We start from the raw sequence: 27,836 nt of genomic DNA on the forward strand, positions 1-27,836 counted from the left end.
TCCAAGTCCCAGTGCCGCCCGCGGCTGCAGGATGCGCGGCCTCTCACTCTGCGTGCACTGAGGGCGCCGGATTGGTTGGGGAGGTGGGTGGGTGGTGGGGAACCACAAATCCCAGGGTGAATCGCGCGCAGAGCCCCAAGCGGTGAGGCGGAGCGGCGCGCACGGCACCTTGGGAACTGTGGTCTTCTGCTCCGGCGTCTGGGAGCCCGTTGGGAGGTTTTCCCCTGGAGCGAACCATCAGGCGAACTCATTGGCATCTGATTGGCTGTCCCGAGAAAGTGACAAGGCTTCGCGGTCCCGGGCGGAGAGCCGAGAGGAGGCGGGCCCGCTGGGCTTTGGGCGCGAGCGGTTGAAAGACGGTTGGTGTTGGTTCGGCCTCCCAAGTCCGGTCCAGTCGCCCAGCCCCGCTCCATGGCGAACCCTGAAGGGCTGCAGGTTTCCCCGCCGCCGCCGCCCCCTTCTCCTCCTTCGTCTTCAGACACGTCTTCAGCATCTTCCCCCGGCGCCCCGGGGGGTTTGGGCTGGCCGGTTCCGAGCAGGGGCAGCGGCCGTCTGGTGGACCCGCTGGAGGAGGTGGAGCTGCAGATCGGAGACGTGAGTGCGGCCGGCGGGTCCGGGCCGTGTCCCGCACGTATTCGGGAGGCCAGGGCATCCCTCTCCCGCCGCGCCCGCGCCGGGTCTTTGTGCCTGGAGGTCTGGTTCCGCTCTCGCGCTGTAACCCGAAACGGCGCAGTTTACAAACCCACCGCCCTGCAGCGTCTGCGGGGCTGAGGGCCAGATAGGGATTCCTCTGCTGGGACTTGAGCCGTCTCCCTCCCCCTCGCCCTGTTTAGTTGGCCGCCTGCCCAGAGCCTGCTGGCTAGGCGATTATCCGTCTGGGCGGACCCCCTTAGGATGGGTTAGTCCCCGCCCCTGGTCCAGATTGCTTCCCTTAACTGTACAAAGACCCGTCCCTCTGATGGCCGGGATTCCTGGTCTGGACGGCTCCTGTCGAGTCTCCAGTTTGTAGACGCGCGCGTACACTCACAGCCACCCCATCACACAAAGTCGGGTTTCTCTAAGGTCAAGTGAATGAAGTCTGTAGGGTGTCCTCTTAACCGGGAGATCCTCCTGTGCAGACTGCAAACCGCGGGGTGAACTCCGTTATTCTCTCATTCCTCAGCAAGTATTTGTTGTTTTAAAAAGACGGCTGAAATGCTGACACAGCTTCATCTTTGCTGAACCAGGCTGTTCCAAGTGAGCGTGTAGAATGCAGTGCTGATGTGTTTGTTACCCAGGAACAGTGTTAATTTTATACGGTGGGTGAAGGAAGCATTTGATCAAAAAGTGCGTTTTCCACCAAGAGTGCGGTGTTTTCTGCATGGGTGTTGTTTTTGTTGGTGTTAATTGTGAGTTCAGAGTGTCTGTTCTTTGGTTCATACGACTTCATGGTCTGCAGTGTTAAACAGATAAAAATAGCGGAGCAAGTCCCTTCCTCCCATCAGTAAGAGCTGTATCATAAGTCCTTCAAATACCTCTGGTACTTGGTGTCAACGGGCCCAAATCGTCTTGTTGAACTAAATGAGACTCTAGTGTATTATCACCCGAAAAAGATGCTGTCTGGTCATGTCTCATACATAATGTATATCTTTATAGTAGACATATATCCTCAAAGCTTACTTAATGTAGAAAATTTTTTTAGGTTCCACTAAAGAGCTGGCTTGTCTTAGTTTGAAGGTTTTTAACTTTTAAAGAAAAGAACTTGGACATTGAATTCTAAGCTATTTTCAGTCAAGTTCATAAAATAAGGAGAGAATTTTAAAAATAAACTTATATTGCTTGACTTCTTTTTTTTTTTTTAACTTTCAGGCAGCATTTTCATTAACCAAACTTTTGGAAGCCACATCTGCAGTATCAGCTCAAGTGGAAGAGCTTGCCTTCAAATGTACAGAAAATGCACGTTTCCTTAAAACATGGCGGGACCTCCTGAAAGAAGGCTATGATTCCTTGAAGCCTGACAACTGATTTGACTGTAATAATGCATACCTCCTCATCTATGATGTTTGCACATGTACCATGGAGACTAGATAATCACATGGTTCTGGATACCGAAGATGAAATTTTTCTCGGTTTTCTTCATTTTGTGAAAACAGAATGCTGATGTTATTTTTGAGGCTGATTCATATTTATCTTTAAACACTTTCTGTTCTCTGAACTTTCAAAGAATCTTTTATGAAAGTTAATCAGTAGATAATAATGCCACAGTGTTACCAGTAGCAAACTAGGTGGACCATTATGCTCTTCTATTTGCAAGAAGATGCCAAGAATAGCAGAATTTGAAATTGAGCTTTATTTATGGCCCAAAGAAGGTAAACTTTCATGTTACCAATGTTAGATTTAGCTCCACTGGGCTAAGTTCCCTGGAACCAATGATTATGTCTTAGTTACTTACATATTTCCAGCAACCTAAAACACTGTTACACAATAGTCACTAAATGTTTGTTAAATAAGAGTTGACAGCAAAATTAAAAGCTGCTTTTTCTTCTTGATTTTAGCATAAAGATGTTAATTGTTTCTTGAAAAAGTATTTGAGTCAGAACCTCACTGACTTGAAGGAAAATGTTATCTTTTTTGTTTTTTTTTTTTAACAGGAATTTGAACTTTGGTAACCACTTTTAAAAACATCTGATAAATATTTTTCGCCCCTCTGTGATGCTTTTCAAAAAAACTTTTACTGAAGCCTATCTTGAAAAAATACATATTTTTTTCCTCTTTTTCTGAGGTTAACTGCTTTTACTGATACTTCTCATATTCACTGTTTTGTATGTTTAATTGTTCTCCTTAAAGTGCCTTATCAAAATTATGGCTCTGTATTATTACTTTTGGAGCTTGGCAGGTAATAATTTTAAATTCTGAATGTAATAATTCTAAACAAGTACTTTAAAAAAATGCATCAATGATGTAATTGTTTTCATATTATTTGATCTTCATGACAGTGTTCTGTTTTACTTACATGTTGTGCGCACGTGCTCTCTCTTGGTGAGTTTGTGTCGTATGTGTTGGTGATTAAGCCAGCTAATTCTCTGTTGTGTGACTTCTGGACATATCTGGTGCAGCATCTTAATTCTTTGTAGCTGTGGAGGTATGCACAGAACTACACTTCCAAGCCCCACAGTGGGCCTGTGAAAGTGGACACATGGATGGGCAAAGGATAGTTTTATTTAACATATTAAGTCACAGTTCTTGATTAATTTTTTATGTTAAAGTTAACACTTGTGGTGTGTTGCTATACCAAAGAGATGCTTATTTTGATGTTAGAAAAATATTTTTCTTATGTGTCGTGAAAATTGCAATTTTTAAAATCTGTAAAAATAAGCTTATTCAAAGCAAATGTTATTTTCATTGCTTCAATTTCATTATTTTAAAACTTTATTGAAATATTTCAAACCTAAGAGGAAAGGTGAATCACTTAAAGAACACCCATATATTTCCACCATGCAGATTTCATAAATTTTAGCATTGGGTTATGTTTTCTTTAGATCTATGAACATATTAATGTGTAAGTGTTAGATGCATTTGATACTTATTTTATTACTTTTTGATTCTATCCCTTTCTCCCCAGAGATAACCTCTGTCCTAGAGGGATTGCATATTCTAGTTTGTGTTATGTTTTTAATACACATATGTGTTGTTAAAACACTACAAAGTACTATCTTGAAACTAATATTGACTGTACGTCAGATAAAAAAATTACTGTTTTGTGTGTGTAGTAGCCAGCCTCCAGAGGGCCCCAATGGTCTTCTGATATTCATTTCATATAGATAGTCCCCCACACTGAATAGTGCTGCCTCGTGTAAGTACAGGATGTTGAAGAAATGCGGTGTGATTTTTGCAGGCGATACCTTTTGCCCATTTTTCTGTTATGTTTTGTCTTTTCCTTATGGATTTATAGCTATTACATATTTTCGATACTACATAATGCTTTGCTATGTATGTTTCAACTGTCTTGAAGTCTGTGGTGTATCCTTGTATTTGATTATAGAGTCTTCTTAAATAAACATTTTTAATTTTAATGTAATCTCACCAGTCTTTCATAATAGTGTTTTCTGAGTCTTGTCTAGCAAATAGCATAAAGATACTCTCCTGTACATCTTTCCAAAAGTTAAGAAAAAGTTTTTAGTGTTTAGATGTTTAATACACCTGAATTTCATTTTGCTTGTGGTTTAGTTCTTGGGTTTTGTTTCATTTATTTTTGTATGTGTATAGCGGTTCCTCCAAATATCATGTTTCAGATGCTATATGTCATTCAGTTACCATATAAATGACTTGGTCTGAGTTCTGCAGTCATTCTTTTGATCTGTTTGCATCATCTCATGCTAAGAGTCTGTAACTTCCCCTAGTTTAGCTGTATGGTAAATGTGATCTGTACTACTTTGGTCTTTGTGTGTGTGAGTTCCTCTCCCTGCCTGCTTTACCCCCAACATATGTTTTTCTAAGATAGAAAAATCATGTTAATTGATTTCTAATTTTATTTAATTGCCATTTGCTTGGCTTAACCCCCAATTTCAGGCAGTGAGCCTTCTGAGGACACTTAATTCCTCTTGCAAAACTCGTAGCTGCTATTGTTTGGAGTCCACAGGCCCACAGCTCAGCTCTGCTCACAGTTTCTGTTGCCATGTGTGGTCCAAAGAGAAGTTCATCTTATTTTCAATAGTGACTTAACAAAAATCATCCCTTTTTATATTTCTTTTTGCTCTGCTTCATGGGAGAGATTGGGAAGGAGGTCAAAACGTAAACATTTTCTTAAAGACAAAAAATTTTAAAACTTATTGCCAGATCTACATAAACCTCAAAGGACAGCTTAATGTTCTGACTGATCTAAACTTTTAAGAGCCTCAAGAGGATGACGTCAGTAAAATGTAATTTTTAGTATTAAAATAGTGTTTAGTTTAAAAAATTCTGAGCATGAAATATATGCCAAACAATGTTAGGTTTATAAACATTATTTCATGTAAATATATTAGCTCCTTGAGGAAAGTGATATTATTCCTATCAATAGAATAGAAAACAGGCTGAGGTGAAATAATCTGCTTGAGGGTCTCCCAACACCAAAACTAATATGCTTGTCTATACTGTGCCTTGCTATCTATCTCTTGGTTAATCTTATTAATATTCAAGGCTGTGATTTTACTTAGTTTCCCCATGTGTGATAGTTTATGTGTCAACTTGACTGGATCACAGGGTACCCATATGTTTTGTCAAACATTAAGGGTGTTTGTGTGAGGGTGTTTTTGGATGAGATTAACAATTCAGTTAGTAGACCGAATAAAACAGATTGCCCTCCATAATGTGGGTGGGCCTCATGCAATCAGTAGAACCATGGACCTTCCTGCCTGATGACCTTTGAACTGGGCCATTGGCTTTTCCTGTTTCTACAGTAGCTTCTGGCCTTTGGACTTGAACTAGGATATTGGTTTTGCAGGTTTTTGGACTTGCCAGCCTCCATAATCTCATGAGCCAATTCCTTATAATAAATCTCTTTGCATATGTAAATATATATATTTTTGTTGAAAGTACGACATTCTTCATGTAAAAAATGTATTTGTATTATTTCATGTGAGAATGGAGAAGGCAATGGCAACCCACTCCAATATTCTTGCCTAGAGAATTCCGTGGACAGGGGAGCCTGGTGGGCTGCTGTCCATGGGGTCGCAAAGAGTCGAACATGACTGAAGCAACTTAGCAGCAGCAGCAGCATGGAAGAACAGAAAGGACTCAGATCTGGCTTCAGTAATGATGACATATAGGATTAGTTGCCCCACAACATGTGGGGTTTTCCCAGAGCAGGGATCAAATCCATGTCCCCTGCATTGGCAGGTGGATTCTTAACCACTGGACCACCAGGGAATCCCTTAGAACTTGTTTTTGCCCAAGAAGTTACCCTGTACTTCTCAGGTATCATCTCTCCAACCCCTCTACCCTGGGAACGTCTGATCTACTTTCTGTCTGAATTTGCTTATTCTAGGTATTTAATGTAAGTGGAATCATATACTTATTTCACCTTTTTGTGTCTGGCTTATTTCACATTCATTGTGTTCTAGCATGTGTTAGAACTCATTCCTTTTTGTGGTTGAATAATATTCCATTGTGTGTGTGCACCACATTTTGTTATCTGTTCATCAGTTGATGGGCATTTGGGTTGCTTCTATCTTTTCGCAACTATGAATAATGCTATGATGAGTATTTGCAAGCAAGTATCTGAATCCTGTTTTCTTTTGGGTTTATACCCAAGAGTGAAATTGCTGTATCATATGTGAATTCTATGATAAACTTTTGTGGAACAACCAAATGGTTTTCTACAGTGGCTGCATCATTTTACATTCCCACCAGCAATGTAGGGGCTTCCCAGGTGGCTCAGCGGGTACAAAATCTGCCTGCAATTCAGGAGACTCAGGAAATGCGGGTCTGACCCCTGGGTCAGGAAGATCCCTGGAAGAGGGCATGGCAACCCTCTCTAGTAGTGTTGCCTGGAGAATTCCATGGACAGAGGAGCCTGGCAGGCTGTAGTCCATAGGGTCACAAGGAGTCGGACATGACTGACCATGCATGCACAAACAAAACCAGCAATGTAGAAAGGTTTCAGTCACCATATCCTTGCCAATACTTGTTATTTTCCATTTTTTAAAAAATTGTAACCCCCTAGTAGGCGAGGTGTTATGTTACTGTGATTTTGATTTGTATTTTCCTAATGGTTAGTGATACTGGACATGCTTATTGGCCATTTGTATATCTTCTCTGAAGAAATATCTGTTCAAGTCCTCTGACCATTTGAAAAATTGAGTTGCTTGTCTTTTTGTTGAGTTGTAAGAGTTCTTTATATATTTTGGACATTAAACCCTTCTCAGATATATGACTTGTAAAAATGTCCTTTCATTCTGGAAGGTTGTCTTTTCATTGTGTTTGTTTATGTTCCTTGATGCACAAAAGTTTTTGATTGAGGTGAAGTCCAGTTTATCCATTGTTTCCTTCTCTTTCTCATGCTTTTCATGTTATATCTAAAAATCCACTGTCAGATCCAAGGTTTTGAAGATTTCCCATATATTTTCTTCTAAGTAATTTATGTTTATATCATTGATCTGTTTTGAGTAAATTTTTATATATAGTATAAAGTAGGGGTCCAACTTCATTCTTTTGCATGGTAATATCCAGTTGTATTGGAATCACTTATTGATAAGACTGTTCTTTCCCCATTTGATTATCTTAGCATATCTGTTGAACATCAATTGACTCTAAATATGAGGGTTTTATTTCTGTACTCTCAGTTCTGTTCCACTGACCTCATTCTAGCTTTTCTGATTCATTCCTTTGCAATGCTTTTATCACCTTTTTACAATCTCATGTAATGGTGCTCACTTAAAGCAAAAAGACAGCTGGGCAGGAAATTGATAGAAAGGTGCTGTTTTGAGTTATTATCAGAGCATATTTTTTTCCATAGGAATAAATGTGTATTGCCTCTCAAGTGTATGAAGACTTGAAGAGAGGTAAAATGAGTTCTTAAAACAAAATATCTGTATTTTGCAAATAATGAGACATTTTCTCTGATGTTAGTATATTGATTATTAGAAACCATTAAACTTTTATTTAAAAGTGTCCATGATCCTTATGTTTTCAAGACAGGCAAAGCTGTACCTTAAACTAAGAGTTGCAGGTGGACTTTGTATTAATATATTCTTGTAGTTACACAATTTAACATTGCAAGATTTTTTATTATCTGCTCCCAGGAATTTACCACAGTGCCATGCACATAGTGGGTACTCAGTAAATGCATGCTAATAGAACAAATGAACCTTTCTGAAATATATTTCTCTCAATTTCCTATCCAAAATATGTACTAATACATACACATTATCAATATAATTTATTTCCCTTTACACGGGCATTAGTCATTTTGATTTCTCCCAAATAACCTCATGTCCTTCTAAGTGAATTGGTTTTAGCCATTATTATAAATTATTTTGTGGCATTTACTTTATACTCTTAAATCCATCATGAAACATCTCACATTATTCTCTGTGTAGAAATTGGTATCCGTCAGTTATGAATAGGAGTTGAGTCTAGTTGATTGAGAAATAAGTGATAATTCAGAGGGGTCTGCGAAAAGAACTGGCTCCATTAACTCAGAAGGCGTCTCCTGCATGGGCCACATTTCTACCCAGATGAATGACGGAGCATATGTCTTCTGACTTCCTTTGCTGTCTATAGATCTTCTCTGTCTGTAGTTATACCAAAACTGATGGATCATTTCTTTGAATGGTCTTGTGGTAAGAGTATAGAGAATTGGGTTCAAAGCACTGTTGATAGGCAGAATAAAAATCACTACCCAAGAGGTTATGGTAGCTGGAAGAAAAAAATGAAATTTGTTGAGTTTTTGTGAATGTTTACAAGGTATGTAAACATCTTTTCCTTAGTTCTCCCCCAGCTGTATTTTTAGTTTTAACCACCCCCCGCCCCGACGATGTCACATAATTAAATACCAAGTCTACTCATAGTTCCAGGATGTTTTTCCAGGGTGCCAGTATTTGAGGGGGTGCTGACATTTCACCCTGTATATTGTCACCCTGCTTATTTAACTTATATGCAGAGTACATCATGTGAAATGCTGGGCTGGATGAAGCACAAGCTGAAATCAAGATTGCCAGGAGAAATATCATTAACCTCAGATATGCAGATGACACCACCCTTATGGCAGAAGATGAAGAAGAACTTAAGAGCATCTTGATGAAGGTGAAAGAGGAGAGTGAAAAAGTTAGCTTAAAGCCCAACATTCAGAAAACTAACAGCATGGCATCCGGTCCCATCACTTCATGGGAAATAGATGGGGAAAGAGTGGCTGACTATTTTTTTGAGCTCCAAAATCACTGCAGATGGTGATTGCAGCCATGAAATTAAAAGACGCTTACTCCTTGGAAGGAAAGTTGTTACCAATCTAGACAGCATATTAAAAAGCAGAGACATTACTTTGCCAACAAAGGTCCATCTAGTCAAGGCTATGGTTTTTCCAGTGGTCATGTATGGATGTGAGAGTTGGACTGTGAAGAAAGCTGAGCACCAAAGAATTGATGCTTTTGAACTGTGGTGTTGGGGAAGACTCTTGAGAGTCCTTTGGACTGCAAGGAGATCCAACCAGTCCATCCTAACGGAGATCAGTCCTGGGTGTTCATTGGAAGGACTGATGCTGAAGCTGAAACTCCAATAATTTGGCCACCTGATATGAAGAACTGACTCACTGTAAAAGACCCTAACACTGGGAAAGAATGCAGGCAGGAGGAGAAGGGGATGACAGAGGTTGAGATGGTTGGATGGCATCACCGACTCAATGGACATGAGTTTGAATAGTCTTTGGGAGTTGGTGATGGGCAGGAAAGCCTGGCATGCTGTCATTCATGGGGTTGCAAAGAGTCGGACACAACAGCGACTGAACTGAACTATTTCAAGGAACAGTTTTCTGGCTAAGTAACTTCCTGAATACATCAACAAAAGAATTCTAGTAGCTAGAAATGTTGTTTTTTTTTTTTCTTTTTACTGGGTGATTACATATTACTCTGATATGATTCAATTTTAGGAAAAACAATATTGTTTAGTATTTAAATCATACCTTTGCTAGTGTTTTAATTATTAGTTTGTGCATGTAGTATTTCTTAGAATATATAGACTTATCCTTAATATATTTCTGCTATTTATTTGGTTTGAAAAACGTATGCATTTTAAGGCTTTTGACTATATATTTATTTCAGTAAAGCATCTTTGGCTAAACTTATCTTAAAATTACTGTAGTATATATGCAACTACCAAATACTCAGATTTTCTTTATAATTTAATTTATGCTATATTCCCTCTTTTACATGTAAAATGTAAGGCACTATCACCACTAACCGTGGGAAAAAGCAAAATTAAAATTGTATGTTTATAAATTTTTAAAGTGTGAGTGCATATTGTAATACGCATACAGTTAACAGGATTTTATACATTTTTATTGTTTATTGTTTATTTTAATGTTTACATAACATAAACATTTCCATTTTAACCATTTTTAAGTGTGCAGTTCAGTGGCATTAACTACATTCAGATTGTTGTGAACCATCACCACCATCCATTTCCAAAGCTTTCTCGTCTTTCCACCCTGAAACTCTGTGCCTTTAAACAATAACCCCCATACCTTCCTCCCCCTAATCCCTGACAACAGCATTCACAAAATTTCTGTCTTTGTGAATTTGATTACACCAGTTATCTCATGTAAGTGGAATCATACCATACAGTATTTGTCCTTTAGTGACTGGCTTGTTTCAGTAGCATAATGTCTTCAGAATCTATCCATATTGTAGCATATATCAGAATTTCCTCCCTTTAAAGGCTGACTAATAATCCACTGTGTGTATATAACATATTTGGTTTAAGCATTCATCCAGTGATGGACACTTGGGTTGTTTCATTTCCACATTTTGACTTCTGTGAATAATGCTGCCTTGCACTTGGGTGTATGAATGTATGGTTCCCTAACCTCAGTTCTTTTGGGTATATATTCAGAATTAGAATTTCTGGGTCCCATGGGAATTCTATGTTTAACTTTTTGAGGAACCACCATAGTGTTTTCTATAGCAGCTGTGCCGCTTTACTTTCCTACCAGTACAAGAGTTCTAATTTCTCCGCATCCTCACCAGTACTTGTTATTTTCTGTTTTTGAGAACAACCATCCTAATGAGTGTGGTGCACCTTATTTTGAAATATCAAGAGTGCCTTATCATCTTTCACACCCTGGGGTAATGTTCCTTAAATTGCTATGTATTCCAGGAATAAAGATTTCTTATGTTTTTGAAAAAATGTAGCAATTACTTGATAATCATATTGACCTGTGTTCCTTTCTGGTCATCTCAAGCATGGAATTATTAGAATTTCAACACACTGAGTGTAATTTATTTGAGCAATTAATACATTAGAGGATATCAATGGTAGATTGGGTGATACAGAAGAACTTGGAAGACAGAATAGTGTAAATCACCCAATTAGAATAGCAAGAATAAAAAATAATTTTAAGAAATGAGGATAGTTTAAAGGACTTCTGAGACAAGTATACAAATACTTGCATTATTAGGGGTACCAGAAGGTGAAAAGAGACAGAAAGTGGGAAAATGTATTTGATTAAATAATGGCTGAAAATTTCCTTCACCTGAAGAAGGAATCAGATATCCAGATCCAGGAAGCACATAAAGTCCCAAACAAAATGAACTCAAAGAGATACACACTAAGGCATACAATAATTAAAATGGCAGGGTTAAAGATACAGAGAGAATTTTAAAGGCAACAAGAGAAAGACAAAGAGTTGCGTACAAGTTGAGTTTTCAGAAGAAATTTTCAGGCCAGAAGCAAGTGGCATGATGTATTGAAAGTGCTAAAAGAAAAATACCTATAACCTGGCAATGTTATCATTCAGAATTGAAAGAGCACTAAAGAGTTTCCCAAGAAGAAAAAAATTTAAAAATTCATCACTACCAAGCCAACCTTACAAGAACTGTTAAAGGGACTTTTCCAAGTGAAAAAAGAAGGCCATAATAAAAAAATAATATATATGAGGAAAAAAATCTTATGGATAATGTAAATATATAGAAAAGGCAGTGGATCAACTATTTAAAAGAACTAATATGAAGATTAAATACAAAAGTTGTAAAATAAATATCAAGTATAACTTAAACAGTTAATGCTGTAAAATAGACATCAAAATGAAACTTCACAGGGAAATAAAATGTAGAATAAAAAGTTTATATATGTGTGTGTGTATGTATATATAGGAAACTGCAAACCATAAACCAACAACAGATACACACACACACACACACACACACACAAAGGAAATCCAAACATAACAATAAAGAAAATCAAGGAAGATGCTAAAAGACAAAAAGGAAAACTAAAAACAACCAGGAAACAGCAAAATGGCAATAAGTACATAACTATGAATAATCACTTTAAATGTAAATGGACTAAATGCTCCAGAAAAAAGACACAGGGTGACCGAATGGATTAAAAAATAAGCACCATCTGTATACTATCTACAAGAGAGTCACTTCAGAACAGAGTCACACATACTGAAAATGAAGAGATGGAAAAAGATATTCCATGGAGATGAAAAGAAAGCCGGGTTAACAATATACATATCAGACAAAATAGACTTTAAAGAGAAGTCTGAAACCAAAGACAAAGAGTGTCGCCTATATAATGAAAAGGGGGTAAATCCAAGAAGAGGATATAACATTTGTAAACACATAGGTACCTAACACAGAAGCACTAAATATAAAGCAAATATTATCAGACATAAAGGGAGAAATTGACAGTATTATAAGGTAGTAAGTGACATTAATACCCCACTCACATCAATGATTTTCTGTCATTCAGACAGAAAATCAATAAGGAAACAGTGGCTTTAAGCAACACACTATATCAGATGGACTTAATAAATATCTACAGAATATTCCGTTAAAAACAGAAGATTAATCTTCTCAAATGTGCAAATAACCTTTTCTAGGATAAATCACATGCTAGGCCACAAAACAAGTCTTCATAAATTTAATAAGACTGAAATCATATCAAACATCTTTTCCAACCACAACAGTATGAAACTAGAAACCAGTTACAGGAAGAAACTGGAAAAACACAAATGTGTAGATTAAACAACATGCTACTAAAAACCTGATGGCCAACAAAGAAATCAAAGAGGAAATAAAAATATCTTAAGATGACTGAAAATAGAAACACAACCCTACAGAATCTATGGACTACAGCAAATGCAGTTCTAAGAGGAAAGTTTATAGTGATTCATCACCATCTCAAGAAATAAAAAAATCCAAGTATACAACCTAACTTTCTAATTAAAGGAACTAGAAAAAGAACAAACATAGGCCTAAGTTAGTAGAAAGAAGGAAGTAATAAAGATCAGAGAAGAAAGAAATGAAATAGAGACTAAAAACAACAGAAAAGAACAGTGAAATTAATAGTTTGTTTTTGAAAAAAATATTGATAGATCTTTAGCCAGATTCATCAAGAAAAACAGAGAAGAATCAAAATGGATAAAATTAGAAATGACAAAGTAGTTACAATTGATATCATACAAGTACAAACAATCATCAGAGAAGAATACAAACAGTTATATGCCAACAAACCGGGCCATCTGCAAGAAATGGATACATTCCTAGAAACATAAAATCTTATAAAAGAGAATCAGGAAAAATATGGAAAAAGGTATTCCATGAAAATGGAAATCAAAAGAAAGCTAGAGTAGTAATATTTATATCAGACAAATGACTTTAAAGTGAAGACTGTTACAAGCGACAAAGACTTTTATTACCTAATAATGAAGGGATCAAATCAAGAAGAACATAGAACAATTATATATACATGTGCATCCAATATATAATCATCTAAATATATAAGGCAAATATTAATGAACATAAGGCAGAAATCATCAGTAACACAATAATAGTAGGGGATTTTAAAATTTCACATCAATGAGCAGGTCATCCAGACAGAAAATCAATATGGAAACACTGGCCCAAGTGACACATTAGACCAATATATAAAATTTCATCTGAAAGCAGAGTATTTTTTTTTAAGTGCACATGGAACATTCTTCAGATCATGTGCTAGGCCACAAAATGAGCCTCAGTAAATTTAAGAACACTGAAATCATATCAAGTATCTTTTCTGACTGTGATGCTATGAGACTAGAAATCAACTATAAGAAAAAACCTGCAAAAAACACATGGAGGCTAAGCAATGTGCTACTAAACAACCAACAGATCACTGAAGAAATCAAAGAGGAAGTAAAAAAAAAACCTAGAGACAAATGTAAATGAAAACAAGATGATCTAAAATCTCTGGGATGCATCAAAAACAGCTTTAAGAGGACAGGTTATATCAATATAAGCTTTGTTGTTGTTGTTTAGTTGCTAAGTTGTATCTGACCCTTTGTGACCCCATGAGCTGTAGCCTGCCAGACTTCTCTGTTCATGGGATTTCCCAGGCAAGAATACTGAAGTGGGTTGCCATTTCCTTCTCCAGAGAATCTTCCTGGCCAAGGGGTTGAACCCATGTCTCCTGCATTAGCAGACAGTTTCTTTACCACTGATCCAGCAATACAAGCCCAGCAATACAAGCTTACCTCAGGAAATAAGAAAAATCTCAAATAAACAACCTAACCTTACATCTACAGGATCTATGGAAAAAAGAAGAAACAAAATTCAAAGCTAGTAGAAGGAAATGAATCATAAAAAGCAGAGCAGAAATAAATGAAATAGAGACTAAATATACAATAGAGAAGATCAATGAAACTAAAAGCTGGTTCTTGGAAAAGATAAACACAATGGATAATTCTTTAACCAGACTCATAATAAAAACAAGGAAGAGAGTCCAAATCAATAAAATCAGAAATGAAAAAGAAGTTACAACTGACATCATAGAAATAGAAAGATCATAAAACTGCTATGAAAAACAATATGCCAATAAAACAGACAACCTAAAAGAAATGGACAAATACTTAGAAAGGTACAATCTCTCAAGACTGAATTAGGAAGGAATAGAAAATATGAACAGACCAATCACTGAAATTGAATCTGTGATTAAAAAACTTTCAACAAAAGTCCAGGACCAGATGTATATTTTTATATACCAATTATGAACTATCAGAACATGAAGGCAAGAAAACCATCCCACTTACACTCAAATCAAAAAGAATAAAATACCTAGGAATAATCTAACAATGAAGTGAAAGACCTGTATTCTGAAAACTGTAAGACACTGATGAAAAAAACTGAAGATAATACAAATACATGGAAAGATGTACCATTTTCATGGATTGGAAGAATTTATATTGTCAAAACATCCATACTACTCGGTGCAATCTATAGATTCAATGCAATTCCTATCCAAATACCCATGACATTTTTCACAGAACTATAACAAAGAATACTAAAATTTGTATGGAACCACAAAATATCCCAAATAGCTAAAGCAATCTTGAGAAAGAGGAACAGAAGTGGAAGTATCATACTTCATGACTTCTGACTATACTACAAAGCTACCATAATCAAAACAGCATGAGGACTTTCCTGGTACTATAGTGATTAGGAATCTACCTGCTGGGACTTCCCTGGTGGTCCATTGGTTAAGATTCTGAGCTCCCAATGCAGTGTGCCTAGAAATTAGATCCCACATGCTGCAACCAAGAGTCTGCATGCTGCTCTAGGACTTGGCACAGACAAATAAAAAAATAGAATCTACCTGCCAAGGCAGGGGACATTGTTTCAGTCCCTAGTCCAGGAACTAAGATTCCACATGCCATGGAACAGCTAAGCCCATGCACCACAATTACTAAGCCTGCATGCTGCAACTACTGAAGCCTGCATGCCCTAGAGCCCATGCTCCACAACACAGAAGCCACCTCAATGAGAAGAAGTCTATCCACAGCAACTAGAGAGTAGTCCCTGTTCATTGCAATTAGAGAAAGCCCACACACAACAATGAAGAGCCTGTGCATGAAAAGCCCATGCACTACAACAAGGACCCAGAAAAGCCAAAAATAAATACATAATTTTTAAAAACAGTATGGCACTAGCACAAAACAAAGACACAGTCAATGGAACAGAATAGAAAGCCCCAAAATAAACCCACACATTTATGGTTAGTTAATGTATGACAAAGGAGGCAGGAATATACAAGGTGAAAAAGGCAGTCTCTACAATAAGTGATTGTTGGGAAAGATGCACAAGCTACACTGAAAAGAATAAAAGTAGAACATCACATTATACCTTATACAAAAATGAATTAAAAATGGATTCAGACCTTAAATGTCAGACTTAAAGCTGTAAAACTAGAAGAAAACATATGCAGTAGACTCTCTGACATTAGTGTTAGAAATATTTTTTAGTTTCTATTTCCTCAGCCCAGGGAAACAAAAAATTAACAAATGAGACCTGATTAAACTAAAAAGCTTTCGTACAGCAAAAGAAGCCATTGAGAAAATAAAAGACAACTACAGAATGGGAGAAGATACCTGCAAAAGACATGACTGACAAGGGGTAATATCCAAGATACATAGAGAACAAATACAACTCAATATAAAAAAATCTGTTTAAAAAATAGGAAGAAGACCTGAGTAGTCAATTTTTCCAAAGAAGACTTATGGATGGTCAACAGGCACATGAAAAAATGCTCAACAACACTAATCATTAGAGAAATGCAAATCAAAACCACTGTGAGATATCACCTCACACCTGTCAGTGTGGCTCTCACCAAAAAGGCAAGAAATAACAAATGTTGGTGAGGATGTGGAGAAAGGGAAACCCTTGTACACTGTTGATAGGAATATAAATTGGTGTAGCCACAATGTAAAATAGTATGGAACTTCCTCAAAAAATTAAAAATAGAACTATTGTACAATGCAGCAATTCCACTCCTTGGTATATATCCAAAGAAAATGACAACACTAATCCAAAAACATATATATATCCCAATGTTCATTCCAATGCTGTTCTCAATAGACATGATATGGAAGCAACCTAAAAGGCCATTGACAGATGAATGAATAAAAAAGATGTGGTATATAAACACAATGGAATATTACTCAAGCTTAATTAAAAAAAGAATTAAATCTTGCCATTTGTAACAACATGGATGGCCCTGGAGGGTATTGCTGCTGCTGCTAAGTCACTTCAGTCCTGTCCGACTCTGTGCGACCCCATAGATGGCAGCCCACCAGGCTCCCCCGTCTCTGGGATTCTCCAGGCAAGAACACTGGAGTGGGTTGCCATTTCCTTCTCCAATGCATGAAAGTGAAAAGTGAAAGTGAAGTCGCTCCAGTCATGTCCGACTCTTCTCGACCCCATGGACTGCAGCCTACCAGGCTCCTCCGTTCACGGGGTTTTCCAGGCAAAAGTACTGGAGTGGGTTAGGCATAGTGAAATAAGTCAGACAGAAAAAAACAAATACTATATGTTTTCACTTATATGTTGAATCTAAAAAACAAAACAAGCAAACAAATATATCAAAACAAAAACAGATTCGTGGATACAGAGAATAAACTGATGCTAAAGCTGAAACTCCAATACTTTGGCCACCTCATGCGACGAGTTGACTCACTAGAAAAGACTGATGCTAGGAGGGATTGAGGGTGGGAGGAGACAGGGACAACAGAGAATGAGATGGCTGGATGGCATCACCGACTCGATGGACATGAGTTTGGGTAAACTCTGGGAGTTGGTGATGGACAGGGAGGCCTGGCGTGCTGTGATTCATGGGGTCGCAAAGAGTTAGACACGACTGAGCGACTGAACTGAACTGAACTAAATTGAACCACAGAGGAGAGGCCTGGGGGTAGAAAAAAATAGATGAACAATATTAAAAGGTATGAACTGCCAGTTATAAAATAAATAAGTCACAGAGATGTATTGTATAGCACAGGTAATATAGTCAGTATTTTATATTTACTTTGCATGTTGTATAATCTATAAAATTACTGAATTGCTATGTCATACACCTGAAACTAATGTAATATTGTAAGGCAACTACACTTTAACACATTGAAAATTTTAAAAAGAAAACTATTTCATTTAAGAAAGTGTTAGTTGCTCAGTCATGTCCAGTTCTTTGTGGCTCCATGGACTGAAGCTTGCCAGGCCCCTCTCTCCATGGAATTCTCCAGGCAAGAATACTGGAGTGGGTGGCCATTCCCTTCTCCAGGGGATCTTCCTGACCCAGGAATCGAACCCGGGTCCCACTTCATTTAAGAAAAAAACTTAATTTACAAGTAAATAACATTAATCTAAAAATAAGAGGAAATGGCTTAGGGAAAAAAGAACTAAGCAACTTCCTCCTAGTAAACATTTGATCAGTGAACAGAGCTTTAACTACATGTAACTGACTTATGATTCTTGAAATGAGTTACTGTTAGGGATCTTAATACTCTTTCTAGAGGAACTCTATAGAAACAGATTTATTATTTCATTATAGGAAGAAAAAATTTGTACCTGGTATTTCTACCTGAAGCAATGAGAGAAATTTCAGTATAAAGATGGGGATCCAGCATAATGCATCAGTAAATACAATAAAGAAAAACCGTTTGGCAAGGATCATCTCTTTTCTAACTTGATTCCGTACTTCATTTGCTGTTATGGCACTTTGATGAATGCTGTAAAACATACTTCCGTAGGAAAAAACTATGATGATAAATGCTGCCAAGTTAATACCTATTAAGAACACATAGATTATTATTAATAAATATGAGCATTCTTTCAAAACACACATACCCTTAGCTGTTATTATAAAGGAGAAGGCAAAGACCACAATGTGTTTTTTGTTCTTTATAAGTTGCCTTCTCCATTATAAGAATTACTGAAGTGCAAAAATCATGAATTAAAAAATTTAAATATTGTTGAAGTTATAAGGATGATGAAATGTTTAATTTTAAATTGACATATTAAAAATAGATTTCAGTGATTATAGTGATTCAGTGAATATCCTGGGCTTATTAAATTAATCTATTTTTTTAATAATTCAGTTACTTTAAATTATACTTTGAGAATATTTTTTCAAAAGGAAACACTTGTCTACTCCCAAGCTAAATACCTGTGTTACTACTTTGAATCTATTCATATTATAAAGGCAAAGAGTTGAAATATATTTTGCTTAGTATTAGTAGGGTGAATGCATGAAATGCAAGTGTTTAATGTCTTGTCTTTTATTAAAGTGCATCACATGTGAATTAATATGATAAAGTGGCAATTTAGAAAAAAATTCCCTTTAGGGAGTTTTGATAAAATCCACCCCCAGTGTCCATTCTGGCTAGAAGATCTGAAATTAAAATGTAAATGTTAAAAGGCATAATGAGATACATATTGTGACTTATTTTAGCATTTAAATAAAGGGGCTTTTAAAAAATACTCATTTTAAGTCTTGAGTCTGCTACAATATTTTTTTCTGATTTTTTTTTTTTGGCTGAAAGACATGTGGGATCTTAGTTCTCTGACCAGGGATTGATTTTGGTTTTGCTATTTTTTTTTTTTCTTTTCATTTTTGGATGGCAACACACAACATGTGAGATATTAGTTCCCTTGCCAGGAGATCAAACCCACATCTCCTGAATTGCAAAGCAGATTCTTAACCACTGGACCACCAGGGAAGTCCCTCTGACCAGGGATTGAAACTGCACCCTTTATATCGGAAAGGGAAATCTTAACCACTGGACTGCCAAGTCCTTGAAAAGGCTTTTAATACAGAATTTCTTACCAAGAAAAATTGCCACTGAATAAATCTGGGCTCCATTACTTTCTGCATCTTCTGAATGAAGAGGGAAACATACTCCGTTGGTGCCATAGTAGTTTTTGAAAAATTCCTTATTGCTCAGTGGAATGAAAGCCACGATAATCCCAATAATCCAAATGAGAACCAAAACTGTAATGGTTCTGCATTTTCCAGGTCTTAAACATCTAAAAGGATACACAATGCAGATATATTTTTCCAATGTGAGAAATGTTAAAAGTAATACAGATACTTCTGTGGACAGAATGGCCAGGGACCCCAGAAGCTGACAATGAATGCTCTCCATCCACAGCTGCGCATGTTTATTGTATTCTCCTCGAAACTTCAGGTCAAAGGCTCCAATCACAAATAAATAGATTCCCATCAAGCAGTCGGCACCTGTAGGAATCAGTAAATTTAACAAATGTAGACAAATAAATAGGTGAAATGGAATTATCATTAAATAGTAATATTTTTAACATTAGCCCCAAATAGACAAGTGTCTCTATCTTCGGGGGAGGTAAGATGCATTCTAAGAATTCATTTATGGGTGAGGACCGTTTCATCAACTCTCTCTGATAACCATGCTTATAGCATCCTCTGAAGCTAAATATGTAAGCATGTCTCTGCTTTTATCTAACACACACGTCTGCAAGAGCAGGGGTCTTGTCTGTTTTGTTTTCCTTCCTAGTCCCATCACCTAGAAATGCTGAATAAATGAGTAAAATGCAACTATGCTCTGCATTCAATTATGGACAAGATGCTGCTGCTGCTGCTAAGTCGCTTCAGTCGTGTCCGACTCTGTGCGACCCCATAGACGGCAGCCGACCAGGCTCCGCCGTCCCTGGGATTCTCCAGGCAAGAACACTGGAGTGGGTTGCCATTTCCTTCTCCAATGTGTGAAAGTGAAAAGTGAAAGTGAAGTCGCTCAGTCGTGTCCGACTAGTAGCGACCCCATGGACTGCAGCCTACCAGGCTCCTCTGTCCATGCAATTTTCTAGGCAAGAGTACTGGAGTGGCTTGCCATTGCCTTCTCCGATGGACAAGATAGGGGTATTATAATTTGGTTCATTTCTTCCACTGAAATTCTCCCAGTTTAAGAAGTTAAGTCATTCAAAATCCCAGAGAAAGTATTTCAGAAGCTGCTATGATAGAGTAATGACTATGAATTTTTAGGTCTATAATTTAGAAGATATGAATAATTATGAAGTGCTCTGTAGTTAGTATAATTTTAAGGGGCTTAAATGTCTTATCCAGAGGTGGTCTAAGCAAAACTATTCTGGTTCTTTCTTCCCATGTTAACATCTTTCTCTGCCTCTTTTCAGACTCCTCCAAATCAGTTGTTCATGTGATACATTTCTTGGTGTATTTTCTAAGTAAATATTGCATATCATAAAGAGATTTTTTTTTATCGTGCAAGCATTCTACACAATGATCCTCAAATCACATCACAGTATAAATCACAAGGCTAGCCTTAATCTTTAAACACTGAGGTTATATTCTAGCCTTTACCAGGGAAATTGAGTGAACTCAAAATTTTATAGCTAGCAATACAAAGTAGTTAACAATTTCTGAGTTCTGTTTCTCAGGCAGTTTGCAATGAAAAAACAGTTCAGCCTTAGACTTTGAATGAGTGTAGGGGTAAGACATAGCACAGCACTCATAAAAAGTAGGACACCATGTAGATGGAAGTTTGCTTGAAGGAGTATGGGTGAATTATAGGCCACTTGACCCAGATTATAAGCAACTGGAAGACTAGTTTCTTGCTTTCATTTCTTTTTTTTTTTTTATATTCTTCATTTAACATATTACCTTGCAATCACGTTTCAACAACTTAAAAAAATTTAATACTACTTCAAACACTTTTTATTTAAATATTTCAAATTATGAATGGAAAAGATGTTAGAAGCTCAGAGACCAGAAGAACAATAATGTCTGAACTTAGTGTCTACGAACTGGATGCGCACACAAAAAATACACAGAGCTCTGGGTGTGAAAATGTGACGATGAAAGGTTTCAAGGTTATTCATAATAAAAAATTTTACGTGTTTTCTAAAAATACTACACTGGCTTCCCTGGTGGCTCAGCCGGTAGAGAATCTACCTATAATTCAGGGGACCCGGGTTCGATTCCTGGGTCAGGAAGATCCCCTGGAGAAGGAAGTGGCAACCCACTCCAGTATTCTTGCCTGGAGAATCCTATGGACAGAGGAGATTGGCGGCTACAGTCCACAAGGTCACAAAGAGTCGCATACAACTGAGCGACTAACTCACAATATATTATACCTTTAGAGAAGAAAGTGAATGAACAAATGTTTCCTTATCAGACAATAGTAATGAATGAATGCTTCATTAATCTGTGTAAGGTGACTGAGTTTTCTTACTTTAAAAACTTTCTTATCACTTTATTTTCATGTAGCATTTCATTGAATGCTTAGAAAATATCTAAGCAGAGGGGAGAAAATTTTAACATCCCATGATTCTAGTACTCTGGTTACTTATTTTCTAATAGTAACACTTTTATATATTTCAAAACTTCTAATTCCTCTTCAGCCAGGAAATACTCACAGCAGAGAGAAATGATTGACATGGCATGCAGCTTGTTCTCAGACCTGATATAAGGTCGCATACAGATGACAAAGATGTTTCCAAAGCACGTAACTGCAGACACAACCCAGACGAAAACTCTCTGAATAATGCTTGCCAAGAGATCCTCTAAAGATGAGAGTCCGTCAGTGTTTGGTTTACAGATGCGAACATGCGGTGCATAGCCACAGTATTGAAATCTCTTAAAATAGCTGTTGTGCAAAGAGAAGGGAAAATAAGACTTTAAACTGAAGTGTCACTCTACCTTAATATCTATTTTCTCCATTTCCTCTGTAAAAAGAAAACATCTTAATATCAGTCTCAGAGGAACAAAAGTAAAACGTTAGGGACATTAAAGTTTTATTAAGAAACTTAAGTTTAATTCTTATTAACTTGATTTTACTATAAAAGAATGCGTGAGTGAGAGCAGTAAATGGGCATAATGAACAGACAAGCATTAGACATATTTTAGAATGTAAATCAATTGTTGTCATGTGATCAGGATAACCCACTGAAGGAAACTGTTACTGGGTTTTCAGTGCTTGGTGCATAACCCCTGTGTTGCTGCAATTGATTTTGCTTTTCCAAACCCGGGGGAAGGGAGTTAAAGGCTTTTCCCTCTGTGCTTCTATGGCTTTTCTATTATAGAAGTTGTATGGTCTGTAACTACTTGCTAACACGTTTATTCTCACACTAGATTTTGGTACATGATAAGGTGTTTGATAAATATTTGTTGAGTGAATTCTTTCATCAGTAGAATGACCTCCCTTGTTAATAAAAGACAGCACCTGGATAATCCGTAATTACTACTGTGTACTACCAATACCCACACCATTTATTGAGCATCTTCTAAGTATAACTTCTCAAATCAGGAATAACTTCTTAAATCAGCTCAATGAGGTTGGTGTTGCTATGACCATATGAGGAGATGAATCTTCAATGCAGGCAAATTATCTGCTAGGAAACTTTCTACTAAGTGCATAAATTTAGTATTCAAATTAGATCTATTTGCCCCTAAAGCCATGTACTCTGGCAAAAAGTATAAATGATCTTTATAATATAAAGAGCTGTAGTAATACAAAATAATTACAGACTGACAATTACAGTCTATAGTCCTGTTGTTTAACTCTTGCTGCCTGGATCCCAGGATCTGCTCATTTCAAGTCTAGTCCTTGAGTTGTTTCTTGAATTTTATGAGTTACACCATTTTCTTTCAATAAACTTTGCTTTGCTAGATTTAGTCAGAGTGCTTTATATTGTTTTGCATAACCAAGAAAACTTTTATAAACATGGTCTGAGGAATTATGGGAAAAAAATCAGTGTCCTCTGTTAGATTTAAAATACAAGCAAGATTATAGAGTGGTTGTGGCTGCCATGATGCTTTCTAAATTATTGAGAATTAATTGCCTTGGCATGGTGATCACTCTAATATTGTGTGTGTATTATATATATATATATATATATATACTGCTAAATACTACATTCAACTAAAGAAAATGTTTATAAAGCATGTAATGATGGCAAGAAGAGACATGATGTTTGAATACAAGATTTTCCAAAGTTTGCCATTTTATCCATACACCCTTGCTCCATCATGCACTGACACTGTGGGCAATTTTCACTGAGGAGGCTTTCTCTCTTCCTTCCTCCATTTACATGAATTATTTATAACTGTTTGATGTTTTTATGTGACTTCCTACTTTTCCATCTGGTTGCATTTATGCCATGTGCACCAGTTGCTAGCTCAGTGGACAAGCGAATGTCTGTGAATGTCACGAGAGGTCATTAGAGCTTACAGGCCTGAGTGGGTTCCCTCCACACTCCTGTGGTCTGACACTCAAACAAATCTCATTTCATTTTCTCAGACCAAACCACGGACAACTAAAAATCACCTCACCCTATATCTATGCTTTAAAAGTTAGTTATTGTTTAGGCAAATTAGTCAGTACAAAATGTTAAGAAATTGGATGTACTGCATATTTGGGTATTAGCACAATATAGGTAGAAATCTAAAAGATTAAAAATCAAGGTGAAGAACAAGAAAAACATCTGCTTACATGTAAGAGAGATTCATGAGAGGTCTAAACATCCTTTGTTGGATATTTGAAATTTCAATTCCTTCTAGGCTGCTAAAATATAAAATTATCAAAAAACATATTTTATGCAGGGTATAATGAGCTTTTGTGAAGGACAGTTTAATATACAATTATTTAACACTTATTCTGAACTAAACATTCATACTTAGCCTTCCCTAGGCACTTTCCCAGTTCCTTTCATTGCGTGAAAGATTTTTAAAATCCTATAGTGCTTTACAATTTTCCAAAGTTTCACACACATGATTTCATGTGATCCCATAATAACCCTTTTTTCCCCCAATGCCTTTTTGACTCTGCTATTTATATACAATATAAATACTTATATTTATATTGATTCTATATCTTTCCTATGTCAATTTTTGGCTTCTAATAGATTGTCGCATGATGCTTTTTTCATAGTAACTACTCAACAAATATTTGTGAAATAAATGAATAAATATTGCCTTTTGATGACATTGCAATTGCATAGAGGGACATTTTACATTCTTGAAATTTTTCGAATAATTTTTTAATAATTTTTTTCTAATAAAATGACATTTTACTGAGGGAACACTGAAAAGACCTGAAGCACACCTTCTTAAGGCAATTCATAGAATCGAACATAATTCATGTGTGTGTGTTTGTGTGTGTGTGCTGCAAGTAAAGATTTATATAACCTAGAACATTCTACTTTGGGATAACAATAGTTATAATAAACTCTTAGATACCCCCAGTGCTAATGAAAGAATAAAATATGCATAGATGCCTTCAGAGGATCAAAACAAACAATCCAATATAAGCTCCTGGTGATTATAAAACATAGAAGGTGATTACTTATTATCTAATTTTTAGCTCATAAATATGAAAGATTAAACTAATAGCCATCTGTTTGTTTATAGCTCAGCAAGTACTCATATGGCAGAGTTAAACTAGCATCCTGGGAATAAAGCTTCTGATTCAAGACTCTATTAATCTTATTTTATAGAATTTATTAGCTATTAGTATATAAATTAAAAATGTATCATAAAACTATCCCCATCAGTGTATACTTACAGAGACTTGAGTTTGCTAAGATTATCAAATTGGTTGGCTTGAATTGTCTGTATTGGGTTATAGGAAAGATTCCTGTTTCAAAAAAAAAGAGCAGTAATTGGTCATTTCTAGAAAGGATTTGAGTAAAGAGGAAGTATACCTGTTGACTGAGGGTTGCTTGTAAACATTATCAAAAAAATATATCAGTGGCACTTGTACCATAGGGCTCGTTAGACATTCAAATGGATTAATGTAGATAGAACTCTTAGAACCATGTGTGGCTCTCAGTAAGTGTCTCAGTGACAGAGAAAAGCTAAGACCACATGATCATGAAGGTGGGGTGGTCCTCGATCGTCACACCAGGGAACCTGCAGACTTCCCAAACGGAAGCCACACCACTTCAGATTTTGCCTATCATCAGCTGTGATTTAAATAAAAGAAAAAGAATCTCATTTAGTCAAAATTTGAATGAATTAAACCATATTGAGTGCTTTTGACAATAAATCATGTCAAATAGTGGCATATTGTGTTAGCAAGTTATGAGCATGAAGTGAAAAGTAAACGGCTTTACGGCTAGGAACAAAGAAATGAAGATGGTGCTAGAAGTTCTATCCAGAAGGATTAGGCAAGAAATAAAATAAAAGGCATCTAAATTGAGAAGTGAGAAGTAAAATTTTCTCTGTTTACAGATGATGCTTTATTTGTGAAAAGTGAAAGTGTTAGTTGCTCAGTGGTGTCAGACTTTTTGTGATCCCATGATCCACTGTAGCCCACCAGGCTCCTCTGTCCGTGGAATTCTCCAGCAAGAATACTGGAATGGGTAGCTGCTTCCTTCTCCAGGGGATCTTTTCGAACCAGGGATAAAACCCAGGTCTTCTGCATTGTGGGCAGATTCTTTATCATCTGAGCCACCAGGGTAGCCCATTTTATGTGTATAAAACATTAAAGATTTCACACACACATACAGACACACCCAACTGTTGGAACTAATAAGCAAATTCAACTAAATTGTTAAATACAAAATGAATGCACAGTAATCAGACAATGATGAATAATCAAATATATCTTTATACATCAACCCTCAGCAATCTAGAAAAAGAATTAAGAAAATAATTTAATTTACAACAGCATCAGAAGAATAACCTGAATAGAGGCTTCCCTGGTAGTCCAAAGGTTGGGAATCTGTTTGCCAATGTAGGGAACACGGATTTGATTCCTGATTCAGGATGATCCCACATGCCACAGAACAACTAAGCCCATGCACCACAACTACTGAGCCACAGAAGAAGCTACCAAAATGAGAAGCCTCCACACTGCAATGAAGAGTAGCCTCCGCTGGTCATAATCAGAGAAAGCTCATGCAGCAATGGAGACCCAGTGCAGCCAAAAAACCCCAATAACCTGAATAAAGGTGAAAGGCTTGCACTGTGAAAACAAAATATTGTTGAAAGAAATTAGACACCGATAAATGGAGACATTCTGTGTTTTGGGACTGCTGCTGCTGCTGCTGCTAAGTCACTTCAGTCGTGTCTGACTCTGTGTGACCCCATGACGGAAGCCCACCAGGCTCCGTCGTCCCTGGGATTCTCCAGGCAAGAACACTGGAGTGGGTTGCCATTTCCTTCTCCAATGTGTGAAAGTGAAAAGTGAAAGTAAAGTCGCTCAGTCATGTCCGACCCTTAGCTATCCCACGGACTGCAGCCTACCAGGCTCTTCCATCCATGGGATTTTCTAGGCAAGAGTACTGGAGTGGCTTGCCAAGATTTAAAATCATTAAGATGGCAATACTACCCAAAACAATCTAAAGATTCAGTGTAATGTCTATCAAGATCACAGTGATGGTTTTTCTGAACAAATAGAAAGATCCATCTTAAAATTTGTTTGGAATCTCAAGGGAAACTGAATAAGCCTTGAAAAAAGAAGGACAAAATTGGAGATCTTACTTTCTGACCCAAAACTTACTACAAAGCTATAGTAATCAGTAATAGTGTGTTGCTGGTGGCATAAAGACAGTTTTATAGGATGATGGAATAGAATGGAGAGAGCCCAGGAACAAACTTCTGTATATATGGTCAAATAATTTTTAACACATGCCAAGACTGTTCAATGGGGAAAGGACAAACTTCTCAACAAATGGTTCTGGGAAAACCAGATAGATGTTCATATGCAAAAAAAAAAAAAAAAATGAACTTAGACCCTTAGCTTCCACAATGTACAAAATTAACTAAAAATGGACCTAAGTCCTAAATATAAAAGCTAAAACTATAAAACTCTTAGAAGAACTCATAAGAGAAAAACTTCATGACATTGGATTAGGCAGTGGTTTCTTGTATATGTGATACCAAAAGCATAGGTAACAATAGAAAAAAATATAAGAACTGGACTACATCTAAATCTAACACTTTTGTGCATCAGAAAGCACTATCAGCAGAGTGAAAAGGCAACCTACAGAATAGGAGAATGTATTTGTAAATCGTATATCTGAAATTATTTACTTTCTAAAATATATATGATCTTACAACTTAACAGAGGTTTCCAGGTGGCACTAGCGGTAAAGAACCCACCTGTCGATGAGGGAGACATAAGAGACGCAGATTTGAACTCTGGGTCAGGAAGATCCCTGGAGGGCATGGCAACCCACTCCAGTATTCTTACCTAGAGAATCCCAGGGACAGACAGGCCTGGTGCACTGCAGTCCATAAGGTCACAAAGAGTAGGACATAACTGAAGTGACTCAGCATGCATACACAGCTTAACAATGAAAAGCCAATGCAACCCAATTTAAAAATGAGTAAAGCACCTAATAGACATTTTCCAAAGAAGA

At 36.9% G+C, this 27,836-nt stretch overlaps 2 protein-coding genes across 3 annotated transcripts in view; one reads left to right on the top strand and one right to left on the bottom strand.

Annotated features, from left to right (window-relative positions):
• Positions 1-130: 130 nt before the first annotated feature.
• Positions 131-7,029, top strand: C19H4orf46 (chromosome 19 C4orf46 homolog). Its single transcript, XM_055405419.2, has 2 exons — positions 131-594; positions 1,849-7,029. Exons 1-2 carry the CDS (start codon positions 412-414, stop codon positions 2,002-2,004), a joined length of 339 nt encoding a protein of 112 aa, XP_055261394.1. The 5' UTR covers positions 131-411; the 3' UTR covers positions 2,005-7,029.
• Positions 7,030-8,013: 984 nt separating this feature from the next.
• The window catches only part of RXFP1 (relaxin family peptide receptor 1), a 60,811-nt gene continuing 40,988 nt past the window's right edge, over positions 8,014-27,836 (bottom strand). Inside the window, exons 11-16 of one of the 2 annotated variants that reach the window (XM_055404756.2) lie at positions 25,034-25,105; positions 23,963-24,034; positions 21,888-22,117; positions 19,309-19,719; positions 18,051-18,269; positions 8,014-8,376 (exon numbers count right to left, since the gene is read on the bottom strand). In XM_055404756.2, coding sequence (XP_055260731.2) covers positions 8,075-8,376; positions 18,051-18,269; positions 19,309-19,719; positions 21,888-22,117; positions 23,963-24,034; positions 25,034-25,105 — 1,306 coding nt within the window. In that variant the 3' untranslated portion in view covers positions 8,014-8,074. The remainder of the gene's footprint in view (positions 8,377-18,050; positions 18,270-19,308; positions 19,720-21,887; positions 22,118-23,962; positions 24,035-25,033; positions 25,106-27,836) is intronic. The other variant, XM_088828049.1, reaches the window with a different exon arrangement.

The sequence above is a fragment of the Moschus berezovskii genome, chromosome 19 (genome assembly GCF_049115385.1).
Source record: "Moschus berezovskii isolate FMDL1 chromosome 19, NW_MosBer_1.0, whole genome shotgun sequence".
Lineage (NCBI taxonomy): Eukaryota > Metazoa > Chordata > Mammalia > Artiodactyla > Moschidae > Moschus > Moschus berezovskii.

Bases quoted from the DNA above. Each gene is read 5' to 3' on its own strand.
- C19H4orf46 (XM_055405419.2), top strand. From the start codon at position 412: ATGGCGAACCCTGAAGGGCTGCAGGTTTCCCCGCCGCCGCCGCCCCCT. The intron at 595-1,848 runs GTGAGTGCGGCC...TTTAACTTTCAG, and splicing joins TGGAGCTGCAGATCGGAGAC to GCAGCATTTTCATTAACCAA.